Genomic DNA, 11,214 nt, shown 5'->3' on the forward strand with positions numbered 1-11,214 from the left:
GGGGCATGTCAACCCATCCCATTACCACTTATTTCATGTATAGCGCCACCTAGTTAAAAATTAAAAAGCAAAAAATGAGGTGTTTTCAATACAATATCTCTGGCTGACATGGTCAAAACTGCACAAAATTAAAGGTGTAAGATCATTATGACACCCTCCGAATGCATGCGAAGTTTTGTGTACTTTCGTTCATGGGGGACCTTACAATAAAATAATTTATGTGTACATTTAGTGACGTACACCAACAAGGATTCCTGGACACTGAAAGACCGGGGGTACACAAAACTTGGTGGGCATGTAACCCCACATGGATAGCATGGAACTGTTGTTTTTCGTTTTTGATCTGTAGCCCCCCCAGCTGGACTGGACCCCCCCCGAGGGTAGGGCAGACACAGTTCTCTGTGAATATCTTGAGAACTGTAGGGCCTAGGATGACCAATTTTTTTCTGTATGTTTGCCTCCAGGGGTCATGTTAACCCATTTCATGTGCACACATGTGCACAAACAGATACACACGCACACACATACATTCATAGTAATCATAATGCATGACACATACTCACACAGTAGACATATGTAAACATGCATGCACTGGCACATTTTCATGAGGCACACACACAAGCACGCACAACACACACACACACACACACACACACACACATACACACACACACACACACACACATAACATAAACATGTACATGCACACATGCACACAATTCAAGAATTTCTGAGAATTATGAACAGGCAAGATGGAGGTGGGCTTGTATAAAATGAATTTTACATGTGAAATCTATGAACTAATCATGTTTTGGTACTTGTTGTCTAGCAGATACCAGTGAGAATTGAGTGTGAATAATGCAATTTAGTGAAACATTTATAATCATATAGGCCTTTCAGCATGATTTATTTTTGTGGAAAAAATGTGCTGGACTGGGCGGCGGTCATATTTTGTACCGCTCTGCGGTACATCTAGTTGATATAGTTGTTTATCTTAATGTTATGGAATATAAATATCTATGAATGCCCAATGTCTTTACAGTGATGCACACACATAGTATACAGTCAATACAGTAGTAGTGAAACACACATACACTTACAGTATGTGTATACACACACAGACACAAACACACACACACACACACACACACGCACACACACGCACACACACACACACACACACACACACAAAGGTGCATACTTGCCTCTGACATCAGAGTGTCATTCTTCTGTTTCATCAGGGACATTTAAACTCATCTATGGCAGTATCTGGTCATGTTTAGCCTGATGTCAGGAGAGAAAGCACACTTTAAGACCACAGCTACAACGACTTCCTCTTACTGCACTTATACTCTACTTCCTCTGGTCTATTTGTGAGAGAAATGAACCATTTGAACCTGAATCAGAACACAGGAGAGTCAAGTGGTAAGAAGGAGCAGACAGACCAGATAAGAATTCTTTTCACTTTGAGACAAAATCCTTCTACCATGCTTCTCAACAAGATAACATTTTCCATTGCCATGGTAACTTCCTACTTCTTCCGTGATCAGGCCCTGACGGAGTTTTTCTGCTCACACAATGAGCATGGGAAAGGCATGTGGGGATATGCACACAAAGGCCACCCCCTAAAACGTCACATACACATATCCCTATATCACATGATGTAGACGCCCAACATCACTCTGACCTTTAAACAGCTACATTTGAAACTATGCTATGAGGTGCTCAGATGAATTGCATTAGTAAGCAGAAAGGCATTGTGGGATATCATTCATGACAGTGCATGTTGAAGTAAAGTGTTTAAACTACCGATTTAAATGCTCAATCTCTTTTCTAACTGGTGATCAAAATAAAACCACCCTTAAGACTACTATACTAAGACTACTACTATAGGAATCGTATAGTATTTTGGGACAAAACATTATAGTAATATTATAGGAATACTATAGTATTTTGGGACATACTATAGAAGTACTATAAGACTAGTATAGTCCAGAACATCACAGAATGTTATGTTCTGTAATACCTCTATAATATCCTAGAGCCGCTATAGTATTTCTATAGTAGTCTTATAGTACTTGGATATATATAACGCCTTTTGTACATTAAATATATGGGAGTCTAAAGCAGTGTTGCGGACATTATATATTTTTTCATATATGAAAGTGCCCCATACCAAAAAGGTAGACTTGTCTGACTTTTCTTTCTTTAAAAAGGTAAACTTTGCTGTACTTCCCCAGGCTGTTATCTCAGCCTCTAAAATCTATAGCAGCCTACGGCTGAATGGGAGGTTACACCTTGTGATGAAACTTTCACAGCACTGCAGGACCAGACTGCCCGGCACTTAACTGGGCAGAATAAACTCAGTCGGTGGTCTTATCCAATCAAAGGTGGAGTCACCTGAGCACTGAGAATAACTGCCAACTCTTTCTCAGGTCCACAGGAGAGAAATAAGATAAGGAGGGAGAGAGAGGGGGGGGGCAGTTCACATTTTCCACAGTGCATTCATAAACTCCTGTGTGTGTGTGTGTGGCTATTTTAGTAAACTTCTCTCCTGCTCCTTTCTCTGTATAGCCCCTACTGCTTGCAGTGGGAGACCCCAAATGAACATCCACTTGATCTGAACTCAGCATGGGAACCGTAAGGCAAGTCAAGAATAACAAGCCATTTCTCACCAACTGGGCATCTGACATATTTCAGGTTAATTATGGTCTCGATAGATCAACACTAGTTGGTTTATGTCAAGCTGAACGTCGAGCTGAAGCTGAAGCCAAACACCATGGTGAGCTCTGGTATTCTTGTAACAAGAATACAAAGGTAAACTTCTCTGAATGTCTCATTCCATGCCATTTTAGGGCTGTGGGGACAGGCTTTTGTGTGTGTGTGTGTGTGTGTGTGTGTGTGTGTGTGTGTGTGTGTGTGTGTGTGTGTGTGTGTGTGTGTGTGTGTGTGTGTGTGTGTGTGTGTGTGTGTGTGTCTGGGTGTGTGTGTGTGTGGGTGGGGGTGTGGCCTCTTTTCCACTTTAAGATCTTCTTTCCTGGTGAGTCCTGGCTGTGCTGCTGATTCCCTCTGGCGCGTACTGGGTAAGGGAGACTGCCTGGCTGGCAGCTGACATCGCTATTGTTCCACCCTTGTCATAGTCATCAGGGGAGAGGGCCAGCGTTGTTCTGGTTTGATGTGCTCAGGCCAGCGTGTCACGGACTGGGAGACAGTGGTGGCGTGTACGACGTGACTTCTCACAGCTCAATCAAACGGCGTCAGCACGAGACAACACTACCTAACAGTTCACCCAGCACAGACACACACTCTTTCATGACAAACAAATAAATAAACAGATAAGAAATAACGTAACACGCTATCACACATCAGAAGCACTTTCAATGAGTGAAAAGGCCTCTTTTTACACACTTGTTGCCTGTCTATTTGTTATTCGTCATGTCCAGGGATGTTCGCAGTGGTACACTATGGGGAATGGTGCAGTGGCAGCGGCAGGACTTGTAGAGTCTTGTAGCGTCGTGTCCCTGGAGCACAATCAGCTCCCTGCTGCCCTCCTGCCGGCTGGGCCCAGGTAATGAGGCCTAGGAGGACTGACAGCCCAGGGAGGGTCAGCACCTCTGGTGTGAACTGAGAGGTGCAGTAAGATCTAAAAATAAACCTGAAGAAACGCACTGCCTATTCTTTTAATGTCCCAGGGAACAACGCGGGTTTGCATGACCCTTTTTGGTGCTGTAATACCAGAACTGACAGTTGAATAAATAAATAAATGTCTGAGTCTGAACTAGAGTGATTAGACACATTTATCTTATCTCCCAACGATTTAAGTCTGGTGATGTTTGATCACAAGCCAATGTTGTCTTTTTTTGCAAAATAATGGTTATAATATGCTATGTTTGCATTTCAGGAGTCAAGGGAGATGACATTTTTGTTCAGTAACAAACAGAAATGTTCTGAGTAAGACATCAAGCAGTAAGACATTTTCTTCTAAACTAGTTAATCGTCACTTACCGGTAATCTTAATTCTCACTTCCACAGAAACTACCTATACTCGATCTTCACTCGCAGAATTCGCAGAATTTTCTTGCCTGGGCTGTGAGACGCGCAGGTGGTGATCTTACAATATCCTCTGCTCACAGTTCCCTGGCCTCGAGGGGACTCACCCTGCACACACACCCTTTATCCAACAGCAAACACACACAGTTTCCATTTGCTGTCTATACATACCACTCTACACTCTGTACACCTTGGAATAGCCTGGCACCATTTCATGAAAAGAACTGTATGGCACTGAAGGTGTCATGCTGGCTGGCTGCAGTGCAGACTGGCTTACTGATGGCTAGTGTATATGTCACCTTACCCGTGCATGAGCAGAGCAAGCACAGGCCAGGCTGCAGGAACGCAACAACGGGAAGAAGAACATTCATATGACGAGTCTTTCTGTTGCACATATACGTCAAGATCATATAGAACACTCATATGACGAGTCTTTCTGTTGCACATATACGTTAAGATCATATAGAACACTCATATGACGAGTCTTTCTGTTGCACATATACGTTAAGATCATATAGAACACTCATATGACGAGTCTTTCTGTTGCACATATACGTTAAGATCATATAGAACACTCATATGACGGGTCTTTCTGTTGCACATATACGTTAAGATCATATAGAACACTGATATGACGGGTCTTTCTGTTGCACATATACGTTAAGATCATATAGAACACTGATATGACGGGTCTTTCTGTTGCACATATACGTTAAGATCATATAGAACACTGATATGACGGGTCTTGCTGTTGTACAGTATACGTTAAGATCATATGATACAGATCAAATTAGTTTTTGAATTTGTTTAAGTCATTTCACAGACTTAACTCTCTACGAGCAACACACTGTACATGAGCTTAATGATTTTTAATAGAGTGTAAAGCGTGGAGATAATATGTTATGACCAGTTTGACTGGTGACTTCAATAAGCATACAGCACAAACAAATGGCCAAAAAATGATGAGTGAAAAAAAAACAATGCCATGACTCCTGGTCACATTCTGCTCTACAGACCAGGTAAGCAAACCTCCGACCTCAGACAGCACGGCCTCCGTGTCTCCAAGTCTTTCTGTTCCTGTTATACCTCCCAGCTTAAGCATCTACTGTAGACAGTGAGCAATGTTTACACCAACACAGTCGCTCTAGTGCAGCCCCTATAAGCAAACACCAACACAGTCGCTCTAGTGCAGCCCCTATAAGCAAAGCAAGCACATGTCCCAAAAAACACTGAGCAGACTTAGCCCATATCATACACAGCACTGTTATGTATACTCTCCTCTCTGCTCCACTTATGGGCTTTTTTGTATCAGATTTAGCAGGGAAGAGCAGAGCTGAGCAGAGCCACAGGATAGAGCACACAGAGTGCACACACACACACACACCACAGCATATAGCACACACACACAGTAGCAGCACACCCAGCCACCGCGCAAAAGTAAGAGCAAAAGTAGGACAGAAAGACTGACTTTAAGACTCAGTTTAGCCATGCGAGTGTGGCACACCATTCATAAAGAAGGTGGGGCAGACCAGTAGCACTGGCAGGCAAAATGTGTGGAAGGTGCACCAGGGCTGGTACGGAGAAAGAACGAGGATATCAGTGATGTATGGTGTCATTACATGTGCTATTAATACCTTACACATGTAGACATGGAAATGATAAAGGGACCTTGTTTTGTTATTACATTACATTTACACAACTGTTATAAATAGGTTCTGAAATACCTTTAACCTATAACAGATACACAGACAAGAAAGCTTACAATCACTAACTGACAATGATACAAGCCAGACCTACATCAAGATGTTGGGTCTGGGAACACACCATTGGCAAAGCTCAATCCGAGGGGCGGGATAAATGGTTGTCTTTCAAATTCCCTCTGCACGCAATAGGATAGCGCTACAACCAACCTTTTTTTTAGGAATGACTTCAGTGGCGTTCTTTGTTCTTTTCTCAAAGAAACACTTAACTCCTAGTCTTTAAGAGTCAAGGCCAAAGCCGATTCGAAAGACCGCTGTTCGCCAGCAGCAGCAGCTATCTTCTCTGTTTTTAAGTAGTAGGGAATTCACACGGAACCATCGCAAACTCTCTGTTAAGCCCGCCCACCGACTCTATACACGATGTGATTGGCTTGACCAGAGTTTGGTTTTTCCAGCTCGCATGCCAACGGAGAGTTGCTAGACGACCCTGGCTGCAAATTACATTTGCTGCCGCCAGGGTGCGTCTAGATTTCTAGGCTAACAAGCCCAGTATGACAAAGAAAATCTGATAATATAATTTTTCAGTATTGCCATGTACCTAAACACACATTGTGGGCTTTTTCAAAAATTGATTAGCATGGCACTTAGCAGAGCAATGGCACAGCTTCAAACTGAAATCTGCACAGACTGATCCTCTCCATCATACAGTATAAACCATGTTTGCAGTCTGAACCGTCTAAAATCGATTGTATTAGTTTTCACTGTTAGACATGTGAATGAAGCGGTTAAGTTCAGACATCAAACTACTGTGATGTGATAGCCTACTATATGACATCTTTCTACACAATTCCACAACAAACGTGAAGTTCAGGAAGGAAACAAAAACATCTCATGAGCCCTCCTCTTGTCTCTCCCATTATACTGATGTATCTAATTAAGCAGTTATTACAGCACTGAGCACTAAGCTTGAAAGCTGAACAGCTCACTACAAAAATAGGTTAATTAATTACATTCTTCAAAGAATGTCGCTTCCAGGAAGATCTAGCCCATGCCAGGATCTTTCAGTGACTAGTCACCAGGGTAGGAAATGATACAGACTGACATTTCACTCAAGACAAGTAAGAAATCTTTCATGAGAAGCACTCCTGAAATCGTCATGTCCAAACAGCTGAAATCAAAATCACTGGACTGCAATATTGAGATGGAGGCACCAATGACTAGGATACATAAACGACACCAAATGAATTACTGTAGTTAATCAATAGTAAAATAATCTATCAGTTCATCTATATTTTATTTACTTATGACTATATGAAGTCATTGCCTATAACATGTAAGAAATAGCACATGATGTATTTCAATGATTTTGAACTGTTTGCTAAATCAGGAACAGGGCCTACAGAAAGCACACTAATGTTGCCATGTCATATTACTGTAAAGTACCCTAGCTTTCATTGTGGCAATGCTTTCAAAAAGTAAAGGCACTATCTATCACAAAGACTGTAAACAGACGGGTCATGGCTAAAACTACCTTATTAAAATTCAGCTGGATGCTGAAACTTTTCCAGGTCCTCTAATTTGGGCTCTGATTCTTCCCGCAGTCTTAAAACTGCAGTGTTGCAACGAGAGCCTCATCTTTTATGCAATGCAAGAGTGTCTTCCATATCTAAATCCCCAGCCAACAGAGGAGAAAACAACCCAGAATAAGGTCTGCTTGTGGTCACAAATATACTGCAAAAGTGAGCCACATGATAGCTTTGCACCAGTTCCTCCTTGTATGAATAACTGCCAGTCTCTCTTTACAACAGCTTCATTCAGATTCTGTTCCCTAAATGTAGAGAATTCTCTATTATTCTCCACTGTTATGAGAAGTGGTGATTCTGGGTACCTTTCATTCTTGGGATGGCTTAGTCCATTTCAGGTCAGTCCTCGTTGTACACCTAAGTGAAGCTTTTAAGTTTTAAATTCTGAAAACAATTCTAATGTGTGTGGTTGCAGAGGCTTCCTGAAATGTGCTGGCATGGATGACATTCCATAATCACAATGCATCAATGTTGCACCATCTGACCAATCACTATAATCAATACTGACTCCCCTACAGTGAACCATTATACCAGATTCAGCACCATGTATTCCTAAGCAATTCATCACCAATGTCCACTCCTATTGTTACGGAACAGGGTCTCTTGGCCAGCTGTGGCAGAATCTTAAGCAGACTTGGTTACTGGAGCTTACAATCAGCTACCTAGGATTTAAAGAACAGTGGACATATTGTACCAACAATGACCAATTCAGATTCAGACTCAAACAGAACAAGAAACAGTTGCGCTTGTACTGTCTGGCCCCATTATGCTAATACCCTGCCTGGATAATCTGGACCAATAACAATACCCAAATTGACAGAGATATAGTATAATACTGAAAACAAATTTTGGATCATTGTTAGACTGTTACTGAGCATTGATCATGATCCCTAAAGGGATTATAATTTTCCAGCACTTGGGCAGAAAATCAATGTTGACTTATTCTGCAGTTATCAACATGACTTTAAAGACAATTAATTAAAGGTTGTAACCTATTTAACTACTGCCCATGAAATGCATACTGTAGGCTTATTATCGGTGTCTCGTTGGTCCTTAGTCTCAATTCATTGCTCTCCTCAGTAAGTTATTGGGTTATCGGTGAAGTGAAGTGAGCCTACTAGAAACATGTCTCACTGCACGTCCTATGCATTGCATTAACTGTTAGAGGAACTACGTCTGTGGCCATGTTACTCCTTGTGTTTTCAATGCATATTAGGTAATCCCTATTTTTCCATAGCCTACATATTTTAATGCCCATAGGGTATGACGGAAATAGAACAAGTTTGAGCTCTACGTAGCCGTCTGGTTTTGACAGGTTGGCAGCACGTCCGACTGTAAAACGGTCTACATGGGGTGTGGGGCTATGCACAGAAGACATTGCCATTATTATAATTATTATAATAGCGACAATTTACAAATTAATTTATACATACAGCTGGCCAGATTTTGGTAACGTCACTCTTTTACATAATTCGTGAATTATGTATTCAAAGACTGAAACACAAGCAAAGAAACCAAAGCAGCAGAATTGGGACATGGAGAACTTCCAGAGATGCATCGTTGCGAAAACATGGATGCATCTGCATCACATAAATGTCAGGAATGTATATTTGATTAACTGCAACATGCCATATCCCACGCACTGCATGCCGATGATTTAACTAGGACCGATATGCAACATTATACAAAAGTGTTAACATCAGTCAGACGATATAATGTTAAAGCTGCAGCTGAGCGTAGTAAGCTGTGTGACTATCTTACACGCACGTAGCCTATAGCCTGAGTGCATGCGTTTACGTCAAAAGCAATTAATAAGCATTTAGATACAAAACTCACCTGCTTCAATTCAAAGACGTCATGGAGTTCCACAGAATAAAGCGATAAGGAGATTTGTTAAACATGTTAACTCCTGTTGTCAGCGCTGCATGTTTCGGTGAGTAGACCTCATTTGCGTCACGCTGGTCTGGTGTGAGAAAATATCATTGAACTACCATGTGCCACCCTCTGCCCACCGCTTCCAGCTTCAACAGCCTTGCTTCTTTAGAACTACATAAAATAGCTTGGGGGCATTAGGCAATGCAGCCGCTTTTACGTACGCAAACGAATAGTAGCCTATGCAGTCTTACCTCACCACCGACCACGCGAAATACAGTCCGCCAAACCAAGGCGTTCCAGAAAGAACGGTGACGTAGCAGTGGATAGAAGTTGCTTAAAACCGTGCAATGCAACACGAGAGAGGCAGACAACGTGGGTGCCAGTCTCTCAAGTCCACAGATGTGCATGGAGGAAAGTATCACTGGCTGTCTGGCCATGGAGGGGGCGTGGTGGTAAACATGGAGCGGAGCATGGAATGGGGATGGCGACGGATGGTAGTGATGTGATGTATTGTGAATACCGTACCGTATTTGTATGATGGTGCCACTGCACGGTTAGGCTACATTAGACAGCTGGCATCTCTATCAACTGTATCGATAATCTGTCACGTTACATATGAATAATAACGACACGGTAGGTATACCACAGAGCACAGAATGGTCATAGGATCACACAGAAAAAAACAATTAGTAAAGTCTGATAGGAATAGGATACATGCTTGATCATTGCAGTTTGCATAATAATGTTTATGTGTGTTATAGGCAACTAACACTGTTGTAAATAGCAAGTAATAGCCTACATAAGGTTGATATGTTGAAGAAGGACATCAGGAAGCACAGGGGCCTTTGACAGCACCTGTGTTTCACTGTCAAGTCAACTCATAGCTGCACTCAATGCTGTGTATGACCACAAGAGAGTGAAAGTGCCCTTTTCAATCAGTCTCTGTTCATTTGTGAAAAAGTCACAGCAGAAGGTTATCCCTGCTTCTGCTTTCAGAATAGCAGAGGTCCACAGCCCACACCAGACAGATCTGTGTGCTCTGCTCCAACCTGCTGTCCTGTGCCTTTAGCAAGCCAGAGCTGGAAACAGGTTATACTCACAGTGCAGCACGGCATGAAAGACCCAGTCCGCCTGTCGGTCCAGCAGCCGGTCGGCTCCCAGCTGGGACTGTGGTGCAGGTCCGTGTGTGCCTCCGTGTTCCCAGTCCTGTCTCTGACTTGGTACCGTGTCACCGTGGAAACGACCCAGCAACATGAGGCTCCTTTGCTGTCATTTCACCGAAGGACTCTGCAGTGTGGTGTATGAGCCTGTGTGTTTCAAGGGGGTGCTGGTGGACGATGTGAAGGGGAGTGTGTATGTGTGCGTGTGTGTGTGTGTGAGAGAGAGATGGAGTTAGGGAGGGCTAGCTTCACTGTGAAAGCTCTCAGGCAGCACTGCACCAAAAGTATGTTGGGTATAGATTTACACCTCAGGCAACTCACTCCACTGCTTTACTGAAGTATAAGATCAGGACTTTTGTGGGTATGAGAAATGTGATCCATGCAATAATAGTGTATAGTGGTCAGGAGCAAATGTTACAAAATATATTACAATTGATTAGCTCTTGTCATATACTGTATAGTAATAGCTATTTGAAAGAAACAAGAATTTAGTAATTGGCCTAATTTATCACACCTCCCATCAGAATGGGATTCAGAAACAGATGTTTTTATCCATTGAGGAATTCTTAACCCGGCGCCACCGCTCCGATATAAAATCTGTAGCCTAAATTTGTACATGTTGTGATAACAGTCACATGCATTGATTCAAAGAGATGCCAGTGAGATCGTCAGGTGCAGCAGTATTTCAGAGGAAATGGGCTGCATGTCTGTTGCCTCCAAGTGTCAAGTCTGCTGTGCAGTCGCCCAATTCAGGACAGTACTGCTTGACTGATAGCCCTCACACCAACACTACAAAAGACACAACACAAACAGCCATCTGCACACAGACAGGACAGGACACAACTG

General features: G+C 42.5%; 1 protein-coding gene across 8 annotated transcripts in view; it reads right to left on the reverse strand.

Annotated features, from left to right (window-relative positions):
• osbpl5 (oxysterol binding protein-like 5) overlaps window positions 1–10,658 on the reverse strand; it is a 34,241-nt gene extending 23,583 nt beyond the window's left edge. The window contains exons 1-3 of one of the 8 annotated variants that reach the window (XM_048262224.1): window positions 9,170–9,437; window positions 3,409–4,171; window positions 1,206–3,307 (exon numbers count right to left, since the gene is read on the reverse strand). In XM_048262224.1, the coding sequence (XP_048118181.1) occupies window positions 1,206–1,247 (42 nt within the window). In that variant the 5' untranslated portion in view covers window positions 1,248–3,307; window positions 3,409–4,171; window positions 9,170–9,437. Of the gene's footprint in view, window positions 1–1,205; window positions 3,308–3,408; window positions 5,125–9,169; window positions 9,438–9,459; window positions 9,719–10,308 lie in introns of those variants that run through there. The other 7 variants (XM_048262227.1, XM_048262226.1, XM_048262225.1 and 4 more) reach the window with 7 other exon arrangements.
• Window positions 10,659–11,214: the final 556 nt, after the last annotated feature.

The sequence above is a fragment of the Alosa alosa genome, chromosome 14, assembly GCF_017589495.1.
Source record: "Alosa alosa isolate M-15738 ecotype Scorff River chromosome 14, AALO_Geno_1.1, whole genome shotgun sequence".
NCBI lineage: Eukaryota > Metazoa > Chordata > Actinopteri > Clupeiformes > Clupeidae > Alosa > Alosa alosa.